We start from the raw sequence: 26,716 nt of genomic DNA, 5'->3' as shown, positions 1-26,716 counted from the left end.
AAGGCCCGGGGGCCAGATCTGGCGCGCCGCATGATTTTATGTGGCCCGCGGAGGCAAATCATGTATATCATGTGTAACAACAACAGCACGCTAGCACAGCGCTAACGCTAGCGGAGCGCTAACAGGGCAGGTAAAAGTCACTTCCTTGGCACACATATTCCACCGGTCTCACTGTTACCTTTTCGGCTCCCTTGCTGCAGGGTTGAAAGCGTGTGGGGAAAAAAGTCGCGGCTTGTCGGCCGGAAATTACGGTACATCAAAATAAGAATGAAGTACTGTCTACAAGTAGGAGGTGTATTCATTTTTCTGAATGCTTCTATGAAGAATTCTTCTTATCCGTATTTATTGCCACAAAACTGTCCGTAAAAGTATTAGTTTATAGCATATTGTGATTTATGAAATTTATGACACTTATCGGCATATTGTAGTGAAAATGTTATATGCTAGGTTAGCTACAAGCTAAGCTAAACCATCGTCACGTGTGCAAAATTGGCGACGGGGGTGAGTTTCCTCTACATCTACCGATCGTTGCTCAACGACGGGCCTTCCGTCTCGTTGTCGTCCAGATGCGGCGCAGAACGCCCCCCCGGCCAGCCCGCGCTCTCCCGTCCCCCCACAAGTGCCCGACGACTGCACCATTTGCTGCGACGATGCGGCCGACACGGCGCTGTACGACTGCGGGCACCTTTGTCTGTGCTACAGGTGCGCCCTCAAGCTCAAGCAGGATCAGGCCACCTGTCCCATCTGCAGGAAGCCCATCCGAGACGTCATCAAAACCTACCGCAGCTCGTAGGGCCACGATCGTTTCGCAGTGGACCGTTTGGATCGACTCAGGTTTTCTTCCGAGTAGTCAAGTTCTATACAGTACTACTTTTAAGTGTATGAGTACGGGGCCCCATTGTTTTTTGGAACCCTTCCGTTTGCCATGTGGCGGTTCTTGCAATTGGTACCTGGTCCTTTATTGGGGATTATTGAAATTCATGAGCTGACTTCTTGATACAACCATTATCACGTCCCAATTATAGAAATCATTCATTTCACCATTAAAATACGATACAAAAACGCAGCGCAGCAGTTCAGAATCAATATTTATCTAGTGACGTGACGAAAATATGAAAAACCAGATCAAATATACTCACCAAAGCTGTTGATGATGAAATCTATTAAAGGGTGCTGCTAGCTCTAGATTTTGCTCGCGGACGTTTGCGGTAACAGGTTTTGCTCTGAATGAACCAATCAGATGAAGGAAAAATGCCGATGTCATTGGGGGGAGGGGGTTTCAGGCAGCCCCCGGAACCCCCCGCGAGGACTCATTTGCAATCTGATTGCTTTGTTGAGTTGAAGTTAGATCAGGCAGCGCTACTGATTCTGAAGGCCCACGGGCAGATTAGATCAACATGGCGACACACGCAGTTCTGGAATCTGATTGGACGACTGATTGTCCTGGAAGCGGCGCAGCCGTGAGGAAGGCCAGAAATTGTAAATGTAGGTCAGGGCTTCGGACGGCGTTCAGGCCAGTGGAGAAATACCGACTGTCCGCCACTGCCGTTTGGCAACCGCTTAAAAGGGGGAGGCGATTAACAGCCACGTGCCGACAAGCAAAACAAGATGGCAGACGTCCTCCGTTGTTTCTTGTTTCCAGTGTCGCGTTCCGCCGCTTTGACGGTTTCCCGTTACAGCGGGAAAGGTCGGCACGTTTATGGTGTACCGTTGGCCAGGCGGGCCAAACTTGGCAGACAAACGTACGACACGAGATCAGATAACGCCATGGGTGAAGTAGCAAATTTGTCATTTTTATTTAGCACAATAACGTTTTGTTTTTTTTCTTTCAAGTTTACACGGAGTTTGGTTTTTGATCAAAAACTGCACCACTTTCAGAAAAAATGAGGGACCTTGGGATTTTAGGTGAAATTTAAGGATACAAAAAAAGCTACAGAGAGACTGGAAGAGTCACAGGCACACAAGTGCACGTCTTTGGAAATTTTTCACGGCTCGAACACCTGTTGTGAATTTTGCCAAAGGTCAAACGGAATTCGCCTCTAAAGGTTAAAGTGCATTTGAGATTTATCCTGTAATTTCACCCGAAAGCCTCATATGACTACGTTTTTCTGCTTTGTGTGGAGTGGCACCTCTACTTACAAATGTCTCTAGTAACGAAAAATTCAGGTTACAAAACGCCGCCTCGGAAAAATATTCTCTCGAGTTGCGAAGGAAATTCAGGATACAAAAGGAAAAACTAGTCGCTGGATTCCCCAACTTCCACCCACCGTTAACATCCTGTATCTTGGTTTGTGTGGTGCGATAGTGCTGCTCTCCCATTGGCTATCATCGTAGCATCTTCCTCGCATCCCATTGGCTAGGAGGGACATCACTCTTTACCCATGATGCTTTTTGATTCCCTCGGACACTCGACTGACACTGAATCACGCTAGCGCTGTCACAAGCTAATGCACATCGGAAAAGTACAACTTTTTTGTTTGTGTTTTTTGCAAGTTTATTTATTTTATTCTTCACCATGGACATCAAAAAACTTTAGTTGAATTATGTTTGTACGCATTTTCTCTCGACTGTCGAACATTTGCCGCCGCCTCCTCCATCCCGCACACTTCTCACACTCACCGTTCGCATAGTCGCCCAACGCCAAAGGTAAATTAACATAATGTTTTTATGATTGTTTACATTGTGTACTTTGAATGCTTATTTTTGGCAGGGGAGTGGTCTCAGTGGGGGCGGGGGGGGGGTTGGAACGGATTAGGCTATTTACATGTAAAAAGCGCTTCTACTTACAAAAAAATTCTTCTTTGGAACGGATACATTTTTTTGCTTAAAATATTGACGTTTTTGTTTCACCACTTTTTTCTTGTAATATTAGTTGAAAAAAAATTCCCAAGAAGGTTTAAAGTCATTTTCCATCTTAACACTCATATAAACAACTTTATCCTGACTTTTTTCTCGCAACATTCCCACTTTTTGATACTCATTTTCTTGTTACTTTTGACACTAAAAATGTTCCAATATATTTTTTTTTTTACTCCAAATTATTTACATGCATAATAATTTGGAGCATTTCTATGACATGATTTTTTTTTGCCACTTTTGCTTAAAACAGCACTGAATTATACTTTTTTTTTCTTGATAATACATTTGAACGCTCGGACATTATTTTGCTGCTTTTATGATAATAAGCAGCAAAAGGGGTCGTCCTGGCTTCTTGGGATTGGACGCGAGCGTCGAGGGCTCGAGGAGGTTGCAAATAAGCCGGGAATTGGACGAAGGTCACCTTGTTGCTTTTGAATAAATAATAATAATAAAAAATAGCATTGAAGCATGTCTGACTTGATGTCATTTGATAACGGCACCAAAAAAAAACAAAAAAAAAAGCTGTCTGGCTTTTTGTAAAGTAGCTTTCAAATAATGGCAAGTGGGCTTGCTTGTCCATCTTCGGGATGAGGAGGCGGGCAGACACAAGCGCGGCCATTCAATCGCGTTCAATGACAACCTCGCGTTTGTGGAGAGAATCTTTGAGACGGTGGACTAAACTCTTTTTTTTTTGTTTTTCTCAAAATTTATCTGCGACCCAAATGAAGATAAACGGTCTGGAGAATGGATGGAGGAATGCCACTAAACATTGAGTTGTACAATGGTTCAACTCCGTACCTACTCACGTCTTACCAATATTTCATAAAAAGTTATACATCATATTTTTTTTTTTAATTGTAAGTAAAATGGCGGCACATTGGCCACACAGTTCTGAGGTCCCGGGTTCAATCCCGGCCCACGTCTATGTGGAGTTTGCATGTTCTCCGCGTGCCTGCGTGGGGTTTTTGCGGGCACTGCGGTTTCCTCCCACATCCCAAAAACATGCAACATTAATTGGACACTAAATTGCCTGTAGGTATGATTGCGAGTGCGGCTGTTTGTCTCCATGTGCCCTGCAATTTGGCTGGCGACCAGTTCAGGGTGTACCCCGCCTCCTGACCGTTGACAGCCCAGCTCGTGAGGATAAGCGGCTAAGAAAATGGATGTATGTAATAATTGTAACACGTTAAAATTGAGCTCCTGAGAACGAAAGTCGGTTAACTCCCGTTTCAGTCGTCTTACAGGGGAGTGATTTTTTTTTATTTTTCTTTTTCTTTTTTTTTTTTTAAGTTTGCTCAAAGGCTGCCATTAAAAGCAAAGCGCAATCACGCCAACGTCCGTCACGTCTCCGTTTCAAAATAACAAAGACGGCGTCACATCGCTCTCTTTGCCAGTGGCTCCTTTGAATAGTTTGAGCGCTGGTCGGTGTCAGTTAAAAACTCCAAAAAGTAAAGGAAGAGGGAAGGGAAGTTAAACGAGCCTTTTTTGGGTGTGGGGGGGGGGTGGGGGGTGTATTTGCACCATTATTGTCACTTGCTGTGCCTTTTTTTAAAAACGGTAATAAGCCCTTCAAATGTCGCGTCGCCATTTTTATTGAATTTATTTGTGCGGGAGTCCATTGATGAAGTCGTTTTAAGCACTCAACTGCATTGCCAAACTGGAATTGTACCGTGCAGCTTTTTATTTCTTTTGTCCTAAACCACAAAGTACCGTAATTCCCGGCCTACGGAGCGCACCTGGTTCTCCTCACCAAGTACATTTGTAAAGGAAATACCATTTGGTACATACATACGCTGCAAGTACCCACATTAAAACCCGCATTGAAACACGAGATATTTACAAAGAAAGACGGTACACAGAGTTTAACGCTATTGCAGTGCTAACGCTATTGCAGTGCAAACGCTAACGCTAGGCCTAACGCTAGCCCCCCCACTGGCGCTAACGCTAACAGGACCGGGTTAAAATAAAACTTACTGGTAAATATCACTGAGACACGTCAGTAACACAGCAGTTACACGCTCGCACAGCGCTAACAGCGCCGGTAAAAGTCACTTCCTCGGCACACATATTCCACCGGTCTTACTCTTACCTTTTCCGCTCGAATGCCCCCTTGCGGCCGTGAGAAAAAATGCACAAATGAGCCGCATCACCGCATAAACCGCAGTGTTGAAAGTGTGTGGAAAAAAGTCGCGGCTTGTCGGCCGGAAATTACGGTACAACAAAATAAGAATGAAGTACTGTATACAAGTATGAGGTGTATTTATTTTTCTCAATGCTTCTATGAAGAATTCTTCTTATCCATATGTATTGCCACAAAAACTGTCCCTAAAAGTATTGTTTATAGCATATTGTAATTTATTTGCTTGAGAAATTTCTGACACTATTTGGCAAATTGTAGTGAAAATGTTTCATGCTAGAATAGCTACAAGCTAAGATAAGCCAGGTGTTTTTTTGCATTTTATTTTATTGGTTCATGTTTGGAAAACTGGTCAAATTGTTACCATGCAAAATGTTAATGTTGAAAAATGGAATACGATGTGATTTAGCGTAGCCACTTAGCTTAGGTAGCTTAGTTGAAAATCAGAAATAACAGCTTGGATTTTTATTTTATTTTTTTGTGACCAAACTTTTTCCTGTCAAAATTGAACTTGTAAGATATCTGAAAAGGGAAATTTTGTTTTTATTATCAATATTTGATTTTTTTCTTTCTATTTTCATGAGGTCGTTCACATTGAGGGCTGCGTCTTTTTTTTTTTTTTTATAAAAATAAGCCAATGATGCCTCATTTTATTTGTTCAATAAAGTTTACATCAAAAAGCACATGTTCTTTTGGAAATGAATTGTGTTAAAACTTCAACTATTACAACATTATTTTAATTTTACAACTTGACTCTCCAACAATTAGGTCGTGTTTTTTTTTTTTTTTTAGCATTGGAAATGTTTTTGTAGTAAAATTACAACTTTGTTTTTACTTTATCGCCATAAAATTTTAATTTACTATGAAACTTATGGTAAAATTACAACTCAATTAACTTTACTTTTTCATTCTTTTTTAAATTTATTTCCTGATTCAATATTTTTAATTAAATATTCTCAACTTTTCTAGTGAAATTATAGTACTTTTTTTACACTTAATTCTTTATTCAAGCTTTTTTTCTTTATCATTTTGAAATTTGATGTTTTTATTATAAACTTTTCTTATAATGTGAATTTCTTGTAGTTTATTTATTACTTTGGTAAGTTTTATTTTATTATTTATTCTTATATATTTAAAATATTACAAGCTCTTTTTTCCTAAATACTTTGAAAATGTTGTCTTACAATTAGGTCTTGTTTTAATATTATAAACCTGTTTTGTCATAAAATTATAAATTTCTTGTTTTAAATATCATTTCAATATCAACACTTATAACAATTATAACTTATGTCTTCTAAATGTTTTTTATGTTTAACGTTTGCGCTATTCCTCATTTTGTACTTAACTTTCATAAAATTTTATAATTTTCTCGTATTACACACCTTTTCAAAGATATTTATTTATTATACATTAAAGGCATCTCCCCCACCAAAAAATCTAAATTTTACAAGCTTGTTCCCTTAATTATGGAATATCATTGTCTTTCATTGTTTTCCTCTTTCGATTTAATTATTTCATCTGGCTAATTTTTTTTAATCCACCTTTTTTTCTCTTCTTATTTTTAAACTTTTTTTTTCTATTCTTGACTTTAGTATTTATAGTCATTTAAATGTTACCTTTTTTTTGTAACTACATTCAGATTTTTTTTAACTTATTTGCCCATTTTATTTCATCACATTTTAACCTTGTGAAAATGTGACAATCGTCTCACTTTTTCACAAAGTTCCATTTCCTGTTTTACAATTCCCAACACGTACATATCCTCAATCATCACTCATAAAAAAAAAAAAATTCTCTTTCCCCCGAAAATTATAGTGTTGCCATGTTAAATTTTTTAAGTTCCTCTCAACCAAACCCAATCGAGTATGTTAAAAAGAGGATAGCAATCAGGCAACCAGATGGCGAACATACTGTACTGTATCGGCGCCACATTAAACCTGATGCAGTTCGAGAACTCGTGTAACGCCTGTATCATGTGACTGGGGGGGGTCGGGTGGGGCGGGGGTGGTAAACTGCATGTAGTCACAGAACAACTGTTTATAGACGTGTGCCTTGTAGAGCAGGCCTCGCTTTGTGTGTGTGAATCTCTCAAAAAGTGACAAAATCCAGTCACGGCGCTTTCACGTACTTTCCGTGCGGACTCTTTCTGTCAAGCAGACTGTTGGCTTTGGTGGCTCAATGTCTCGATGACAGGATTTCGATATTTCACAACCGTCCGCCGTATCGATGGCGCGTCGTCGCCTTCAGTCGCCAGATTAAAGCCGCTGTTTGTCGGCGCTTTCGGCTTTCACCTCACTAATATTGCACGCAATGAAAAGTAATTATAGTCAAAGTTGAACTTTCAGTGGGAAAATGGCAAGTACCTGCTGTCACTGTTACGCATTTTAATGTGGCTGGGGGTGTGGGGGGTAAAGGGGGGAGGGGGGTCTCCTTGAGTGACGCTCGTCTCCTTAGCTCTGCTGCCCTCCGGTGGCCTCAAAGTGAAGTAGGGAAGGGAAAAAAATATTCCGCTGTTAATGCTCAAACTTTTTATTGACAAGAAAACATTGAAGGATGGAATTGCAGTTTTAATAAATCCATTAAAATTATTTTTTGTAATAAAAAAAAATTTAAGTACATTTCTTTCAACTTATCTCGTTAGGGATCGCTGCAGTGTATTTTTTAATTTTAAATAAAATATTTTGTCTTAAATGTATTTCAAAAATTGGTCGAATTCAAATCCAAATTACGTAAATGCCTTCCTTACAATTGTGAATAAAGCTTAAATATAATTTGATTTACATTTGTAGTTAAGTTTTTATTTCTATTAAAAAAAAATAAAATACAATTGAATTCCCATTAGTTTTATAATACATTTTAAATTACAAGCGCATATATTTTTGATTCAATTAAAAATCAACATTTGCAATCCGTTGAATAAAATACAAATATGAAAAAAATAACAGGAATTGTAATTACATTTTCTCATGACTTCATGATCATATCGGTACTTCCTCTCTTCTCTAGCAACAAATTGATTATGAATCCTTAATAATAATTAATAATAAATCCCAGGATACATTTGTTGTGGAGCTGTTTTCCTTATTGGGGTCACGGGTGAGCTGGAGCCCATCGCACCTGACTTTGGACCCTGGACTGGTTCTGGAGACCAAAGAACTACAGTACAGACCTGTCCGGCACGTATGAACACTTTTTAAAAATGAATATGAAATGAAGAACGGTTGGAAAAAGTGCATTTTATTTTCATTTTCAGGCACTTGAGTTACTGCTGGATGTTGCCCCCCCCCCCCCAAAAAAAAAAAAAAAACAGAAAAACAAAAGTGAGCATCTGAGTTAAAGACTACAAAGTAAAAATGTCAAACTTACTGCCCAGCAGAATTTCTTTTTTTTTTATTATTATTATTATTATTTTTCATCCCAACGTCAGGACGGAGTTGGGTAGCAGATGCATAAAGTGGCTGCGAACAATTTTTGTCAATCATAATGGGACAAAAAAGATTGAATAAATACAGATGTGAGCTAAGGGAAGGCGGCCTTTTGTTTTCTTGGTGAGCCATGGGGGGTTCATTAAGCCATCGTTAAAGTTTGAGATGCTCACAAAAGGGCAATTACAGTAAATGTGTAAAATATCTTACATAATGCTGACAAACGGTACAACAAAATAAAGCTAAAAAAAAAAAACATGCAAATAAGACAGCACCGACGTGACTAACGCTTAGCAGCAAAAAAAAAAATGTTAACGTTTGAACAGCTCAAGGCTTTGTCAGTATAATGAAATCAAACATGCAGTAAGCTTTAAATGCTTCGAAAATTCTACAAAAGAAAAAATGATGACAGTAATTCCTCGCAAATTTGTGGTTTCACTTTCTTCTTCACTTCTTTTTACCACAGCTCGCCGCCGTTTTCGTGCGCTTTCTCAATTGCCTCGAGATTCCACAAGATGGCGCCAAAGCCCCGCTTGATGGGAAGCGAGTCCATTTGGCCTGGGTCGTTAGCGGAAGGTACGGAGGGTTTTCCGCCGAGAGCAGTAAAACACAATGTTAAGCACGTTCACGCCGACGCTGTCGTTGACCACAGCTCGCACCCAGAAAATCACTCACAGGCTCATCGACATTCAACAGCAACCCCACCAGGCCCCGCCTCTTAAAGGCCCAGTCATCTGCACTGGCACAATATGTATAGTATATTTTTATTAATTTTATACTTGGAAACCTTGTGTGTTGAATTGCATTTTCAATCTGTTCAAAAAAATCCATCCATCCATTTTCTTTGCCGCTTATCCTCACGAGGGTCGCGGGGATTTCTGGAGCCCATCCCAGCTGTCAACGGGCAGGAGCGCGGGGTACCCCCTGAACCGGTCGCCAGCCAATCGCAGGGCACATGGAGACAAACAGTCGCACTCACAATCACACCTAGGGGCAATTTAGAGCGTCCAATTAATGTTGTATGTTTTTGGGGATGGAAATGGGAGTGCCCGGAGAAAAGTCACGCAGGCACGGGGAGACCATGCAAACTCCACACAGGCGGGGCCGGGATCAAAACCGGGTCCTCAGAACTGTGAGGCCGACGCTTTACCAACAGAGCCACCAAGTCTCAATGTTTTTTTTTTTTTTTAAAAAAACAAAACCAGAATAGCGAGGGATTACTGTATGTCCGATAGGGTGGACATCAAGAAACATCAAGTTCCACTTTTAGGTTGTTCTTTGGCTTTGTTCCTCTTGTGTCATCGTGAACTTCCTGGGGGTTCTTGTACAAAAATCAAAGTGTCCGTGTGAGTAGTCTCTCCAACGCGCGTTCAGAGTTTTGCCAGCTCTGAACACGCTAAGGCTTCCTCTCGAGGTAATTGGAGGGAACCCACCCTTTTCTGGGCTTGCCACTGTCCAGCACCTTGCAGTACCACCAGCCATTGGGGTTCCTCTCGAGAACCTCCAGACTGGTCCCTTCGGGGAACCCCATGGTCTCCTCGTCACCGTGGTAGTCGGCAATGGAAACGTAGACCTCTCTGAGGTTGTTGTGGATGATGTGGGGCTTGGGCCTCACTGTAGACACGGGAGGGGCATTTTTTTGCGGGCCGCCACCCAGGAACTCTGAGCTGCTGGTGCCGGATGGGTTACGGCTGGGCAAGGCGATGTTGTTGGGCGCCAGGTTGCGGGGCACGGTGCCGAATGAGGCGTTGCGGCGCACCGTCGGGCTGACGCGAGGGTGGTTGCCGGAGTTGAGGGATTCGTTTCTCCTGAGGGAGCCAACGGGGCTCGGATTATCCCTGATGGGGGCTGAGATGAAGACCGACTGAGGTCTGACAACCTGCTGCTGCTTGCCGCTGTTTTGTTTACGTGACCCAAACAAGCCAGTAGGCTTGGAAAGACCACCAGGTGGTTTAGAAGGGATGGGTGGAGTGATCTTCTTCAGGTTCTGATTGAGGTTGTTCATAGCCTGCACCCTCTGCTCGTTCTTCTCCAGGCTGTTGGACTTGCTGAGGCTCCCGGGTTTGGAGGGCGTTCCATCAGATTCTGAGCCAGCCGCGTCGTCCTGCTGCCGCACCGGCTCCAGGAAATATGTCGGGGCCCAGCCCTCCGAGTCGTCCCAGCGGATGTACCACCAACCGCTCTCCTGCTTCTCCAGGACAAGGACCTCCACGCCGGCGGGAAAACTCAACTCTGACTCTTGGACTTTCTCGTAAGGGTCGGTGGTGCGATACAGGACGCAGCCTTCCGCGTCAGAGTCCCCGCGGCTGCCTTTGGAGTAGATAGAGGAGAACTCAGAGGATGTGCTCTGAGACGAGAAGGAGTCTTCGGAGGAGACGACGGAGGCAGTTTCGGAGTCCTCCCCTTTGCTTTTGCTGCCGTTCTTGAGCTGCCCCGTGGGTCGCAGCTGTCTCCTCAACGTGCTGATGTCCATCTTGTCACCGCTGGATGCCTTAGCCAGCTGCGGTTTAGGCCTCACCACCGGCTTGGGTTTCGATGAGGACTTGGCGTTGGGTGATGCTTTGCTTTCCTCCTGCTCTTTCTTGGGTCTGGAAATATCCAGAGTCGACTCATTGGAGGCTGATTTAGACCCGGACCCTTCCTCGCTCTTCGCTGACACTTGGCTTCCGTTCAGGTTGATCTTGAGCTTGTTGGCGGCAGATCTCCACCCTCCTGATTTTGGGTTGGTGTTCTTGCCAGGTTCGGCTAAAACGCTAACCTTGGAGGAACTGGAGTCACGGCTGCACTGCCTCTCCGGGTTTTCCTTGAATGGTCGGAAGCCATCGTTCTCGTAGATGCACTCCTCCTCGCCCTCCGCCTCTTGGCCATCTTCGAATGACTCGCACATCCTAAAGGAGGCGCTGTGGAGTGATGATGCCGGAGATGGTTTGGAGGACCGCTGGGATCCCTTCTCGGAGGACGTGTCCTCATTCTTCATGTCCACCAATGAAGCTTCGCCTCTCAGGAACTCAAACTCAGACTCCAGATCCAGGTCACCAATGGCCGGGACGTCGTACTCCGGCTCTTCGTACACGGGCCTCCCGGGGGACGCGGGAGACTCCGGAGCTTCGCGGCCAGGGCTGCCGGGCGGAGCAGTCTCCGAGGAGTCCTGCTTCTTGACAGGCGGAGCCGGAGGAGGAACTTTGGGCCGGCACAGCGTGCTCGTTCTTCGATTGAGGTTGGGCTTTTTGCGTTTGTCGATGTAGGAACACGGAGCCCAGCCCTCCCGCTCTCCGATCTGGACATACCACCAGCCTCCAGAATTCTTCTCAATCACCTAAAACGTCACACGTGACAAACGCTAAGTCACTTCAGCTAATCAATGTGGAAATTGTAGCCTGGGTGACTGCTACCTCTGCTTTTTGGCCTCCGTTGAAACTGATCCCATCAGATATACAAGACTGGAATTCTGCGATGGTGTAATACTCGGCTTCAACTGTAGGGGGCTCCGGTGGTGAGGGCAGAGGGAATCCCTGGGAATAAAAGGAGGATTGTTTTAGTCCAGAATACACCTCGTTTGTCAGACACCTACGGTCAATCACTGGATAATATCATAACAATAATAATTATTATATTTTGCTCATCTAATGAAGTAGAGTAACCCAAATATGAGAAAGACTTCTCATTTTTTTATCCAGGTATTACTGTAGTACCTCAATGATTGTGTCATACAGAATTTTTGATCTGGTTCTTGTATTGGGACTTATGATTGAACTGCGGAGTACCAGTACTTAAATCTAACGAATTTATGAATTAATATGTCAAATAAAAAGCACTCCCACCAAGGTTGCGTCTCTGCGAGGTGGAGGTTTTTGCCTGAGAACTGGGGAACCTGTGAAGGAGGGAAGAGAAAAAAGGAAAACGCAATATGAAAATAAAACCGTGTAAACCACAAAGCTCAGCATGTTCTTGTACTAATAAAGCTAATGCTAATCATAATAATCCCAGCAGTACCTATGTAAGGCCACTAGACGGCAGTATTGCGCCACAAACAACCCTGTTTGCAAAGCTTGTTACACGGTTGTCCGGCAAAAGTTGAGTACTTTTACTTTATTTTGCCTTTTCATTTGTTATTGTTCAATTTTATAGCTCATAATTTCATGACTGCGACTGACCGATTTCCACCCGGTGAGGCGCAACGCGGGCCACGGCCGGCGAGGCCGGCTCCGTCCTGGCTTTGCCGTCCTGAGGTGGACTAACAGGCCCGGGTTCGGAACACAGGACCGGCGAGCTGATCTCCTTGCGGGCGACCTGCGGGCTCTCCGAGACCTCCTCGCCGCCGCCGTCCTTCTCGCCAGGAGCTTTCTTGTTGAGCAGGTTGCTGATCTCCATGATGTTTCCGATGATCTCCACCGGGCCGGTCACCGTCTTTTTCCGTGGCGAGAGGTCCTCCTTCATTTTCTTCAGATACGAAGCTGGAGCCCAGCCCTCCTTATCCTGGTACCTGTGAGTAAATTAGCACACAATTAGAGCTCCAGAACCCAGGTCCCTAGAACTTGTCACTGCGTGCATGTGAAGTGAGGCTGACCTGATGAACCACCAGCCCTCCAAGTTCTTCTGAATGACGTCCACCACGGCTCCTTTCTCAAAAGCGATTTCGTCTTTGCCCTGGCTGGTGTACGGCTGGACGGTGACGTATTTTTCCTCTGCCAAAGACACGGCGAACCACAGCAATTCATTTACAAGCATGTTTTGAAATTAATTTTCATTCTTATACTACACTGAAGAAAATAAGTATTTGAACACCCTGCTATATTGCAAGTTCTCCCACTTTTCCATCATGGAGGGGTCTGAAATTTTCATCGTAGGTGCATGTCCACTGTGAGAGAGATCATCATGATTTATTTATGTGATACAGCTGCAAATAAGTATTTGAACACCTGAGAAAACCAATGTTAATATTTGGTACAGTCGCCTTTTTTGCAATTACAGAGATCAAACTTTTCCTGTCATTGTTCACCAGGTTTGCACACACTGCAGGAGGGATTTTGGCCCACTCCTCCAACACAGATCTCCTCTAGATCAGACTGGTTTCCGGGCTGTCGCTGAGAAACATGGATTTTCAGCTCCTTCCAAAGATTTTCTCTTGGGTTTAGGTCTGGAGACTGGTTAGGCGATGGCAGAACCTTGATATGCTCCTTACAGAGCCACTCCTTGGTTTTCCTGGCTGTGTGCTTCGGGTCATTGTCACGACCCATCTTCAATGCTCTGACTGAGGGAAAGAGGTTGTTCCCCAAAATCTCACAAAACATGGCCGCAGTCATCCTCTCCTTAATACAGTGCAGTCGTCCTGTCCCATGTGCAGAAAAACACCCCCAAATCCTGATGCCATGCTTCACAGTAGGGATGGTGTTCTTGGGATGGAACTCACCATTCTTCTTCCAAACACGGTTTCTGGAATTATGACCAAAAAGTTAAATTTTTGGTCTCATCTGACGACAAAACTTTCTCCCATGACTCCTGTGTATCATCCAAATGGTCATTGGCAAACTTAAGACGGGCCTTGACATGTCCTGGTTTAAGCAGGAGAACCTTCCATGCCATGCATGATTTCAAACCATGACGTCTTTGTGTATTACCAACAGTTACCTCAGAAACGGTGGTCCCAGCTCTTTTCAGGTCATTGACCAAGTCCTGTTGTGTAGTCCTGGGCTGATTCCTCACCTTTCTAAGGATCATCGAGACCCCACGAGGTGATATCTTGCATGGGGCTCCACACCGATTGAGCTTGACTGTCATCATGTTTCGCTTCTTCCATTTTCTACTGATCGCTCCAACAGTGGACCTTTTTTCACCAAGCTGCTTGGCAATTTCTCTGTAGCCCTTTCCAGCCGTGTGGAGTTGTACAATTTTGTCTCTGGTGTCTTTGTACGGCTCTTTGGTCTTGGCCATGTTACAAGTTTTGAGTCTTACCAATTGTATGGGTGTAGGTGGACTTTTAAAGGCAGACTAACAGGTTTTTGAGGGTCAGAATTTTAGCTGATGGACAGGTGTTCAAATACTTATTTGCAGATGTGTCACACAAAAAAATCATTAAAAAATCATACATTGTGATTTCTGGATTTTTCTTTTAAGATGACCTCTCTCACAGCGGACACGCACCAACGATGAAAATTTCACACCTGTCCATGATTTCTAAGTGGGAGAACTTGCAATATAGCAGGGTGTTCAAATACTTATTTTCTTCCTATTTTACTTACTTTTCTTCATATTTTTTTGTTTTTTTAATGAAGTTACCAAAATATCCACAAAATATTTTTTTTCAGAATGTCACGTCACATGTACAGTCCTTGGTATCATTTGGCCGGGCACAACGCGCAGCAAAAAAAGAATCCTAGTTTTAAATTTGTAAAAATTTCATCATCCCGCGTCGTCAGTCTTGGTCAACCGTGGGCCTGTCAAGTTTCGTAATTAAGGGACGTACAAATAAAAATGCATCTTGTGGCGTTGTTTTAAAAAGAGCACAAACGCTGCAAATCTGTTTTCCCGGGAAAGGTCGGTAAATTTGCGCCTAGTGGACCATGACCGGGCGGGGGGGATGGTTGTATACGACTTCAAAGTACATTTTAAAGTTCGCGTAAACAGAGCAGCGTGACTAAATGGCCGCACATGAAATTATATTGGGCAACACATCATGAAAGTCCGCCATTGTGTTGCACGCAAAGTAATCCCCGAGATATAAACATCATGCGCAGGCTGCCATTCATTTAGTTGTGTTTACGTTAAGTGCACCTTGGGCGAGTCGGCATCCTATGAAGTGTCCTTGGCCTCGCCCGCTCTTAACTCGGCACATAATGGCCGGCGAGGGGCTCCGTGCTGATTTATGCATTCCTGCGAGGCCGGCCGGCCGTTGCAGAGACGCCGTTTCCCGTCATTAAGGCAATTCCTGACCCCGAACGCTGCCCGACTCAACTCCCGGGAGAGAGCGCGATGACAAAAAGTTGCGAGAAGAAGAAGCACTGTAACAAATAATTCATTTTATTATGCCTTTCTTCACCCTATCTCAAGGTTGTCTGGGACTGTACAGGAAGCAGGCTATCAATACTACAGCGAGAGAGGAAAAAAAACATATTTATGTCTGTGATTTTTAAGATTATGCCCTGCGATTGGTTGGCAACCGGTTCAGGGTGTAACCCGCCTCCTGCCCCGTTGACAGCTGGGATAGGCTCTAGCACTCCCCGCGACCCTCGTGAGGATAAGCGGTGAAGAAAATGGACGGATGGATTTTTAGGTATTGTCTTGCATTTGGTTATTACGGTTATAAAGATGAGTCTAAACTTCGAGTCGCATGACTTCAAGTGTAGTACCACGTTTGGCCACAACATGCCAGGCAGCACTGACGCCTGCAGGTAGAGACGCGGCAGAATAAAGATGAAGAACAAGGGCTACAGTAATTTATTAGAACGAGTTATTATTCCCCCAGAGTGAAAAAATGCTTGCGAGTATTTTTGTATGTTTTTTTCTATGTGTTGTTGTTGTATGTGTTGTTAAATTAGCAATTGTTTAACAATTCATAATTATCTCAACATTTATGCTAATCTCAGTTAGCCTGGCTACAGATTCACAATACAGTGAGTACTCGGTTCTCGAACGTCTCCGTTCCCGAATGAAACATTCTGAGATTTTTTTGCTTCTGTTTCCGAACGAAAATCGGTACCCGAACGCCGCCGAACAAAACCCGGAAATAACGTAACGCGCGCAGCGCCAATCAGCTGACCCACGACGCGCTTTGTTGTTGATTCCCACGCCGCCGAAAAAAACAAACCGGAAATAACATAACACGCGCGCGGGCCCGATCAGGTGACCCACGACGCGCTTTGTGATTGTAAATCCAAACGCACCGCGAAAAAAAAAAAAGAAATAACAATGCGTGCGGTCCAACCAGCGCGTTGTTATTGTGTATATAAACGCAGCCTCTGTACGCAGTCGTGTCCGTGTAGCTACATTTGTAATGGGAAATATCGATTCGGTTTTCGAACCACCTTCTAGAACGGATTGTGGTCGAGAACTGAGGTTTTCCTGTATATGATAGCATTAAGACAGTGGACTCGAACAAGACCAAATTACTGCGGTCCACAGGGGACAGGTAACAAATAATTATTACACCGCCTGGGTACCCGTACCAATTTTGTCCGTATGAAACATCTTAACTCACTTTAACATAGTTCCTTGGCAGCCAAGAACTACCTTTGGCTGAAAGACGTCCCTCAATTCCCACAAAATCCCACAACTTATGAATTTTATTGCTTTGCTTGCGCACAAAAATAATTAGCACGTATTCGTGTGAACAGGTGCTGAGGAACACTATCAAAAGTGTGTTTTAATATTTAATAAAGCGCGCAGGTGGGGTAAAACTATTTTACGAAAATGTTTTTTTACACAGTATCCGGCGTAAAAATTGTGCCAAACATATGTGCGTTCATCTGAGATGACACGCTGTGGCGACCCCGAAAGGGACAAGCCGAAAGAAAAAAAAAAATTTCTATATTGGTACCCACTTAGACCTACTATGGGCGGCACGGTGGCTCAGCCGGAAAGGGTCAGCCTCACAGTTCTGAGGTCCCGGGTTCGATCCCAGACCCGTCTCTGTGGAGTTTTCATGTCCTCCCTCATGCCTGCGTGGGTTTTCTCCGGGAAACTTCGGTTTCCTCCCACATCCCAAAAACATGCAAATTATTAATTGGACACTAAATTGTTAAGGTAAATTGCCCCAAAGTTCGTCTCCATGTGCCCTGCGATTGGCTGGCAACCACTTCAGGGTGTACCCCGCCTCCTGCCCGATGACAGCTGGGATAGGCTCCAGCGCTCCCTGCGACCCTCGTGAGGATAAGCGGCTAAGAAAATGGATGGATGGATTTCTATACTGGCAGGTACTGCATCAGCCCACGTCAACCACGAGTGCGCCGTAATTCCTCATTGGCTTTCCTCACCCTTTCTCAAGGTCGTCCGGGAGCAGACGAGAAGCGGCAGAGCAATTCCCTCTGCTTTCACGAATACAGTAAACTCCACGGAAAGAGGATATTTATGTATTTTTGACCTCGTGGACTCTTTTTGTGCGTGCGGCCTGGTGAAACGTCCCCCCGCCCCTCTCAAACAACATCCAGGCGCGCAAAGAGGGGAAACTCTGAATCAGATGTTTTGTTAACCACAACACGCGTCGCCTCCATCGCAGTTTGAAGTGATTCTCGCAAAGTCAGCACAATCTTTATACTTTTTTTTGGTTTTGTTTTTCTCTTCTTCTCTTTCTCAAGCAGGCTTTGAGTCCTCGGGTGGAAACAACGCCCTCGGTCTCTTTACTCCAGAGCGCCGTGCCAAGCGCAAAGTTTGGTGACGACCCCCCCCCCTCAAACGTCGACGACAAGCCTCGGCCGGCCGGAGAGCGTCACGGGCGTCATTTCGCGGTGCGTCAATATTAGTCGCAATTTGTGACGGAGCCCGGTAAATATCTGGCTCTGACGCGGTCCTTAAATGCAGCGTCAGGCCAATTCCCGCTGCGTGTTGCGCAACAGCGTTTTGGTGCGTGGGCGAGAGCTGTTTGGGATCATTTGGCAGTGTTGAAATACAACGAAAACACTTCAACAAAACATTTTTTTTCTTTTTCTTTTTTTTTTTTTTGGTACCATCATTTTAGTAATTGTTTGTTGGGCTTAAAGCTACTGATTTGACTTCAGCTTCCCCGGAGACAAAATCGCTCGCTTAAATCGTCGCCGAAATGGCTGTAAAAACAATTCCCCCCCGACAACCACGGTACTACTTTTGTCTCGGTGAAACTCAACTCACTTCAACGTAGTCCCTTTGCACCATGGTACCACAAGACAGGATTAAACCGCTACTTTTGACAAACGGAAGCTCCTCAAATCACTGCGACTTAGCAGTAGTAACATGCCAATAACATACCACAAGATGGCGCCAAAGTCATTTAAATGCTCAATGTTTCAAGGTTCTATTTTGTTTTATGTCAGTTTTGCATTCAACTTAAAACAGGAGAGCCAAAAAAATTGCTTAAAGCAAGCACATTTTGCATTTTATTTGGCAATATATCTCCTTTTTGTTTTCTGAAAATGATCTTATATGATCCCATTTCTTGACAAAGAGAGAGTGAAAAGAGGTGCTAAACCAGGGGTGTCAAACTGATTTCTTTGTTGTTTTGTACATGGGGTTTCCCTCAAAGGGCCGTTATGGCTGTGAAATGAGAAAAATATTTAACCGCCTCGTCATATTTACACATTAAATTTATGAACTAAATTTGGAATCAGAAATCAAGGGTAATGGGTTGTTGTTTGGTAACACAAAAATGCTTGTAATAGCTCAATGTTATCATTTATGATGTTACAATTTGAAATTTTGGTCCAGATTTGAACAAAAAAATAATCATGGAAGTTGATACACATGATTTGTCTCCGCGGGCCACATAAAATAATGATCTGGCCCCCAGGCCTTGAGTTTGACACCTGTGTGCTAAATAATACTTTGAAACGTGAGTATGTACAAGGGTGTTGTAATGAGTTGAAATATGTGTTGTTTTGTTTTTTTTTTTTAAACAGTGATGTTTGTTTTTTTTTGGATGAGGGCAGACTGGAACGGATTATTTGCTTTGCGACTCAGGGAAAAACGATTTGCTATGACCGTAATTTCCAGCCGATAAGCCGCCACTTTTTTCACACGCTTTTCAACCCTGAGGTTATGCGGTGATGCGGCTAATTTGTGCATATTTTTTTTTCTAGCGGCCGCCAGGGGACACTCGAGCGGAAAAGGTAAGACTACGACCGGTGGAATATGTGTGCCGAGGAAGTGACTTTTACAGGCCCTGCTGTCCGAGCGTGTAACTGCTGTGTTACTGATGTGTCTCAGTGATATTTACCAGTAAGTTTTATTTTAACCCGGCCCTGTTAGCGTTAGCCCCATTGAGGGGCTAGCGTTAGCACTGCAATAGCGTTAAACTCTGTGTACCGTCTTTCTTTGTAAATATCTCGTGTTTCGATGCGGGTTTCAATGTGGGTACCTGCAGCGTATGTATGTACCAAATGGTATTTCCTTTACAAATGTACTTGGTGGGGCTAACCAGGTGCGCTCTATAAGCCGGGAACTACGGTACTTTATGGTTTAGGAGAAAAGAAATTAAAAGCTGCCCGGTACAATTCCAGTTTGGCAATGCAGTTGAGTGCTTAAAACAATGTGACTGAATATGAATATGAAAAGTAAAAGTGAGACCGAATATATGCGCCGAGGAAGTGACTTTTACCGGTCCGGCCCTTTTAGCGCTGTGCTAGCGTGTTGCTGCCATTACTCAGTGATTTTTACCGGTATGTTTTTTTTTTTTTAACCGGCCCTGTTAGCGCAGGTGCGTTAGCACAGCGGTGTTAGCATTAACGATAGCGTGGCGGCGCTCGTGTTAAACTCTGTGTACCGTCTTTCTTTGTAAATATCTCGTGTTTCAATGTGGGCACTTGCGGCTTTTACACGGCTGCGGCCTATCTATGTACCAAATCGTATTTCCTGAACAAACGTAGTCGGTGAGGCTTATAACCAGACGCGATCTGTAGGCCGGGAATTACGGTACTTGCTTTTCTCCAAGTGCTGATTTGAATGTCAGTTAGTCGTTAGTCATGGTGGATTTACGTCAACACAGGATGCAGGATGAGACAAACAGCGATGACGTCAGGAGCGCACACAAACAAAAGTAGCGGCGGTTCGGTAACGCGGCATCTTTCTGACTTCACCTCGGCTCTGCTGGCGGCTGATGACACCCCCCAGCGTCCATCTCCGGTCCAGCCGCTTCAGGTGGGCCTTGTGTCGCTTAGTGACTGACGGACACAAACGTCGACCACACAACGGTGAGCACACACGCGTACATGGGAAGCAAAGTGTGAAGCGGTGAAGTTAAAACAAAAAACAAAACACACAATGACACAAAAGGTTATTAGCGGCACATGGAAGGCGGTGGGCGGACGGTGAAGTGTGGAATGACGGCAGGTTGGATGGGAGGGTTACGGTGTTAAATGAAGACATCTCCTTTGTGTGTTTTTTTTTTTTTTTTTTTTTTTTAAATTCGGATCACGCTAGCATGGTTTCCCCATCCTGTCATGTCGGAGCATCTGGGCCACACATTGCTGCCCCCAGGAAATGCATCGGATTACTGCAACAGCTGACTCTGCCTCATAAACCACAAAGAACCCGTAGATTCTGCTCGTATTAGGCCTCATTATGTGTTCAACGCGCAGGTGTACCCGATGGAGTGGCCACCGGGTTCATATTTGTCATACAAGCCCCCCTTCTGCGCATACGTAGTCCGATCCGATCTCCCCCCCGTTTCTGAGCGGTGAGGAAAATTGTGCGGCCAAAAACATGTTTTGGCCACACGTCCGAGCTCTCCGTGTTTGTTTGGAAGTCTAATAATCATTTCCATACTCCGTTTGTTGTTGTCTCCAACGGAACGCTGCGTAAGCCTTTTGCAAAATATGCGGCAATTGCTTCACTTTCATTTCAGAAGAGTCCAAAAGGGAGAACTTTCCACTTATTATGTGGATTCGAGGCCACGCGAGCGGGAGATTGAAGCGAGGCCGTCCAGAGGTGTTCTATTTCTAGTTGGGGCTCGATTTGGACAAAAGTATTGGGGCAACGGAACCGCGTCCACGTCCCCCAAAGAAGCTCCCACCCAACTAATATGCATGAAATTGTCCAAAATGTCCTGCTGCTGAATGAAAGGGTCGATTATGAGCTACGTATCAATACGTGTGTCGTGTGCCTCCAGGCAGCCACAATTTGGTTCAGTAAGGACTTATTTTAGGCGGCACGGTGGGTCAGCTGCAAAGCGTTGGCCTCACAGTTCTGAGGTCCCGGGTTCAATCCCAGACCCGCCAGTGTGGGGTTTGCATGTTCTCCCCGTGCCTGCGTGGCTTTTCTCCGGGTGGGCACCCGCATCCCAAAAACACGCATGAATTGAAAATTTGAACTCTAAAATTGCCCTGAAGTGTGGTTGTGGGTGTGGCAGTTTGTGCCCTGCGATTGGTTGGCAACCAGTTCACAGGGTGTACCCTGCCTCCTGGCCGTTGACAGCTGGGATAGGCTCCGGCACTTCCGCAACCCCCGTGAGGATGAGCGGCTAGGAAAATGGATGGATGTTTATTTTAAATGTGATAAACTAAAACATGTGTGTGTTGTTTTCTTTATTGTAGTTTAATGTTCTTTGGCGTTCTTTAGCATGTATTAGACCACGACCCAATGCAGGTACACGTTGACCTGTTAGCTTGGGCTTCAGGAGCTTTGCTGACTACTTTGGAATATCCACGGCTGGAAAATAAAATAATTAATAAGTGTGTGGAATTTGCATGTTCTCCCCGTGCCTGCGTGGCTTTTCCCCGGGCACTCCACTTTCCTCCCACATTCCAAAAACATGCGACATTATTTGGACACTCTAAATTGCCCGTAGGTGTGATTGTGAGTGCGACTGTTGTCTGTCTCTATGTGCCCTGCGATTGACTGGCGACCAGTTCAGGGTGTACACCGCCTCCTGCCCCTTGACATCTGGGATAGGCTCAAGCGCTCCCCGTGACCCTCGTGAGGATAAGCGGTGAAGAAAATGGATGGATGGATGTTTGAAATAGAATAACTCTCAAATTTAAAAGGTCCACATCAAAGCATTTCACGACGCCAGATATTTCTCTTCATTTATTTATTTACTTTTAAATATCAGGTAGTCTCATAAATTTGCTAAACGCGGTATGTAATATTTTTAAAATTTGGGGTACAGGGAAGGAAATTTTTAATAGGGGTCTGTACCTGGAAAAGCTGGGAAATTCTTCACTTCACATTCATTTTTCATTGCATTTGATGTAGATGACATCAGGATCATATTTTTCCACCATCAAAATTTCTTAATTTTTTTAACTGTCTGTGTGTAATATGTATGTAACCTGGTATTTCTGTGGGTGAGCGTTGAGTGGATATCATATCATTGTATGAAAAGTGCTCTATACATAAAGTTTGATTTGATAAAACTCGGGATATGTAAATTTACAGAACATTTCGGATGACATAAATTGCGATTCAATGCCAGTGGAAGACGGAAAGAAACAGCAGCGATCATGTAGTGAGTAACATCCCGATCTGTACAATCCGCGACTGTACACCTCGTCACCGGGCTGCGGTCCGCTCCCTCCCTCGCCACTGACGCGGACTTGAATCCGCGCTCTGTTCAAAGCGTGCTTACGATGGCAGGCGGACAGGGAAAGCGGTTCACGGTTGGAGACGGTCGGCCGGGTTTGCGGCGTCTTGTCGCCGATCAAAGGTGGAGGGGGGTGGCTTGGGGTGGGGGTTGTGGCTACAAAGCGCCGTGTGTTTTGCGTGTGCGGGTGGGCGTGCGTCGGGTGGCCGCGACTTACCTTCGCCGCTTTTTGAGGCGCCCAGCTCCAAGTCGTCCCGCGTGCCGCTGTGGGAGTTGAGATAGGTGGCGGGGACCCAGCCTTGCTCCTCGGAGGTGCTGACAAACCACCAGCCTGTGGAAATAAATCAAGACAGCCGGTGACGGATCCGGATTGACGTTTAGCTTCTTCTCAAACCCCGAGTTCGATAATCTGCAATTAATTTACATCCATCCATTTTCTTTGCCGCTTATCCTCACAAGGGTCACAGGGAGTGCTGGAGCCTATGCCGAGCTGCAGGGCACACGGAGACAAACAGCCGCACCCACAATCACACCTAGGGGCTATTTAGAACGTCCAATTAATGTCGCATGTTTTTGGGATGTGGAAGGAAACCGGAGTGCCCGGAGAAAACCCACGCAGGCACGGGGGAGAACGTGCAAACTCCACACAGGCGGGCCCGGGATCGAACCCGGGTCCTCAGAACGTGTAACATTAATTGGACACTCTAAATTGACCCAAGGTGTGATTGTGAGTCTGGGTGTTTGTCTCCATGTGTCTTGCGATTGGCTGGCAACCAGTTCAAGATGTACCCCCGCCACCCTCGTGAGGATAAGCGGCAAAGAAAATGGATGGATGGATGGATGGATGGATTTTAAAGCTTCATGCATCATCAATAACACATAAATATATGCATGTGAGTTCCAGGTACTATTTTTGTCCACTTGAGTTGGCCATTCTCACGTTCTCCACTGTAGTATCCGTGACACTGAATGCACGTGAGCCTTTAAAAGGCGTGTCTTGCCTGTCGAGTGAGGTGTAAGTCACTTTACTGGCTGTTAACTGGCTAAAAGTTAACCACTCGTTGTTCAAACATGGCGTGAGTTGTGGCCATCGATAGCCGAAGGCATTTTTTCTGCCGGGAGGCCTGAAATCAGGTCATCCGTGCGTTTCTAGCTTATCTACGTCACTTGCGAAGAGCTCCGCCTTCCCTTTCTGCTCCGGAGCCAGCACTGTGAACGTTCTGAGGGGAAAAACAATTCCCTGGAAGAACGCCTGCGCCCGGGCTGCATCACCACACCCGCATGACCCTGCGTTAGCTCTCGCAGCTGGCACCGGAACCATCCTATACGTACGCGGTACTTCGCCTCATTGTCTTGTTTGCTGTGGTAACAAAGACGCAACGCACCTGACAGCTGCTCGGAGAGCCGTACGGAGGACGGGAGCGTTCGTTCACAGCTGGCCCAAACTTCCGGCGGACGTGTGTGCCGAAATGTTGCATTTCGACGGCTCTTTCGGTCCCACAATGGGAAGAACTGGAAAACCCCCCCATTGTCATGGCGCGTTACCACGGTACTGTTTTGGGATCGCAGTAGCGTATTCGTGCCATGTCTGTGATTCATGTGGTCATCAGACAACTGCGCTACGTTAGCTGGACGGCGGTATGGAAACCCGTTTCAGCATGTATTCCATATCCTTGCTGCCTTAGCGCTCCGAATTGTCCTACTAGTGAGGACAAAGAGCATATAAGTACACGGACCTGATGCTGGAAATCAAGAACATCAATTCAATGCTCAAACGGCTTTCCGTGTAGCAGAACTGCTTCACCCGGAGTTCGGGCAGGGGCCTGTTAAAGAAGGCCTCTGCTGTTGGGTGTCTGACTCGGAGCACCACCCGCTGGCTCGGACTCAAGGATATAACAAGGCATGTAATGTGCCGCTGAGTCTTTTGCGTAAAACCCCACGGCTCGGACAAAAAAATGGCGCCCGTAAATCAGTCAAGAGTCCAGACAACAACCCAACTCCAGAAAAAAACATGTTGTCTGTAGAGGTCTAAGAGTGACAACTCCCTTGGTATATTTAAGTGTTATTGTAACAAAATATTTATATGTGTGTTGTTTTATCACAGATATATTTCAAATAGTAATTATTATGGTTTACAGTTGTTTCTCAACATAGACTCAACCCTATTACTAAACTTTTTTCATCAAGAGGAAGAAAATAGAAAGTCAGCTACACGAGTCGAGCTACTGTTTTTAGCAGTAAGCGTGTCAGTTAAATCAAATCAATCCTGCTACTTATATTTTAAAAAAACAATAACAATACTTTAATATCACAGTGTTTTCGTTTTTTACTGTATAGATAAGTTAATTAGCCTAGTAGTGGCTAACACAGCTAGCATGTACTCTATAGCAATAACCTTTATTAGCATTGATTTTCAACCCCAACGGTGACTATAATTGGAGTAATATTAAAATTCAATTGGCACTAAAATAAAATGTATTATTGAATTGTAAAATGTTTATTCAGCAATATTTTTTTAAATGCGTTATACAGATGCCTGTGTATTGGTAATGGGAATGAATTAAACTGGAGCTGGAAAACGAAATTTAATAACTCGGGTAAATCGACTTCTAAAATTTATTTGACTGCCTGAGCTGAGCCTGGGGGGGGGGGTGAAAAAAGAAGAAAAAAAGAAAAATAAAGTTTCACTCGGAACCAATGTACAACGCCGGAAGTGATGTTTCACTACGACATTTATTGCAAACGGACGCAGCATTTGGGTCACTAATAAACGTTGCCAGAAATGATAGAGGAACGTCTGTAAGTGATTTTTAAGACACTATTATATACAAGGTATGTATGAGTGAGCCGAATGGTAGTGCTGTTTAATTTTTACCGGTAATGGTAAATGCTAACGGGCTAATGCTAACCGTCGACAATCATTAACTTTGTTCTCAAATGTTGTAGTTTCTGCTATGTACTGAGTACTAGCATATGCAGTTTAAGGATAGAAGTACAGCCCTCAGAAATTTGAATAAAATGCACGTTAGTAGTTTAAAAAAAAAAACAACAACCAACATCAAAAATTGAAAGGATGACATGGAAGATAAAATATCTCTTAGAAACTTATAAGTGTATTGTTGGTGTTTTAGCTACATGAAACGAATTTTAAGTTTTTTCACCCCTTTTTGGGGGATTTAAAAAATACAACCAAAAAGGATCAAATAAATGTGTTTTTCAAAAATGATGGTGCCTAAATTGTCCTCAAATTCTGTTATGACCGATAAAGTGCTCGGCTACTGCCAGCTGAATCTCACTACTTTTTGTCGTGAAAGATCATGTGATATTTACTTGGCATTTTGATTAGCTGTTTCATATGCAACGTCGTGACACCGTTTGCCTGTGATTCAAATTTAAAATTGCACCAAAACTATTTGAAAACTGTCAGCCAGACATGAAAGTTAGTTGCATTGTTGCGCTGCATCACACTTGAAAACATCTGTGCCTCCTTGTCATGATGCCTTCACATATGGCGGGTGCTTAGGCAAACTTTATTGAACCTCAGATGGTGCAATTGTAAAGTTCCCAGGATTGCCTTGAGTCTACTGTCTGGTAGAAAACCATTTCTCTGCAGCCCCAGTGGCCTAATGGACAAGGCACTGGCCTCCTAAGCCAGGGATTGTGGGTTCAAGTCCCATCTGGGGTGAAAATGTTTTTGAGTAAAACAGTGGCTGCACAATTCTTGGAATTTAAATTAGACATAAAAAGTATAGCCTAGTATAGTTTGGAATATACTCTGTTTTGTAGTACATTTCCTGCTGAAATATTTGGCTCCACGTTTGTTAAACTGCTTTATGTGTTTCATATAGATTGGAATCCCCAAAGTGAACCACATCTCGTCCCATGACACTGGGGGTGGCTTCCCAACTTCCTTTTTCCGTTCACTTATAAGGTAAAGTGAACCAATCACCATCACATCATAAAACGTTAATATCAACAATAGAGGTTATTTTTAAGTACAGTGATATCTCGGTTCTCGGCCACAATCCATTCCAGAAAACAGTTCGAGAAGTGATTTGAATCGATGTTTCCCATTAAAATGAATGCAAAAAC

At 44.2% G+C, this 26,716-nt stretch overlaps 2 protein-coding genes, 1 long non-coding RNA gene and 1 other non-coding gene across 6 annotated transcripts in view; 3 read left to right on the top strand and 1 right to left on the bottom strand.

Moving 5' to 3' along the window:
- Nucleotides 1-5,679, top strand: part of neurl1ab (neuralized E3 ubiquitin protein ligase 1Ab) — a 40,514-nt gene extending 34,835 nt beyond the window's left edge. For both annotated transcript variants that reach the window (XM_061836780.1, XM_061836781.1), the window contains exon 7: nt 567-5,679. In XM_061836780.1, the coding sequence (XP_061692764.1) occupies nt 567-793 (227 nt within the window). In that variant the 3' untranslated portion in view covers nt 794-5,679. The remainder of the gene's footprint in view (nt 1-566) is intronic.
- A 2,607-nt stretch (nt 5,680-8,286) lies between these two features.
- sh3pxd2ab (SH3 and PX domains 2Ab) overlaps nt 8,287-26,716 on the bottom strand; it is a 64,771-nt gene continuing 46,341 nt past the window's right edge. Inside the window, exons 8-14 of one of the 2 annotated variants that reach the window (XM_061836852.1) lie at nt 22,842-22,955; nt 20,181-20,264; nt 12,989-13,106; nt 12,576-12,904; nt 12,243-12,292; nt 11,814-11,933; nt 8,287-11,737 (exon numbers count right to left, since the gene is read on the bottom strand). In XM_061836852.1, coding sequence (XP_061692836.1) covers nt 9,818-11,737; nt 11,814-11,933; nt 12,243-12,292; nt 12,576-12,904; nt 12,989-13,106; nt 20,181-20,264; nt 22,842-22,955 — 2,735 coding nt within the window. In that variant the 3' untranslated portion in view covers nt 8,287-9,817. The remainder of the gene's footprint in view (nt 11,738-11,813; nt 11,934-12,242; nt 12,293-12,575; nt 12,905-12,988; nt 13,107-20,180; nt 20,265-22,841; nt 22,956-26,716) is intronic. The other variant, XM_061836853.1, reaches the window with a different exon arrangement.
- Nucleotides 25,338-26,716, top strand: part of LOC133509630 (uncharacterized) — a 31,234-nt gene continuing 29,855 nt past the window's right edge. The window contains exons 1-2 of the long non-coding RNA XR_009797405.1: nt 25,338-25,423; nt 26,473-26,555. This is a non-coding gene — a long non-coding RNA (uncharacterized LOC133509630). The remainder of the gene's footprint in view (nt 25,424-26,472; nt 26,556-26,716) is intronic.
- On the top strand, nt 26,237-26,309 carry trnar-ccu (transfer RNA arginine (anticodon CCU)). The gene has a single exon. It is a non-coding gene; the product is annotated as a tRNA-Arg (tRNA).

This window comes from Syngnathoides biaculeatus, chromosome 12, assembly GCF_019802595.1.
Source record: "Syngnathoides biaculeatus isolate LvHL_M chromosome 12, ASM1980259v1, whole genome shotgun sequence".
In the NCBI taxonomy this organism is placed as follows: Eukaryota; Metazoa; Chordata; class Actinopteri; order Syngnathiformes; family Syngnathidae; genus Syngnathoides; species Syngnathoides biaculeatus.
Note: the sequence above shows the minus strand (reverse complement) of the source record. Positions and strands in the feature narration are given on the sequence as shown.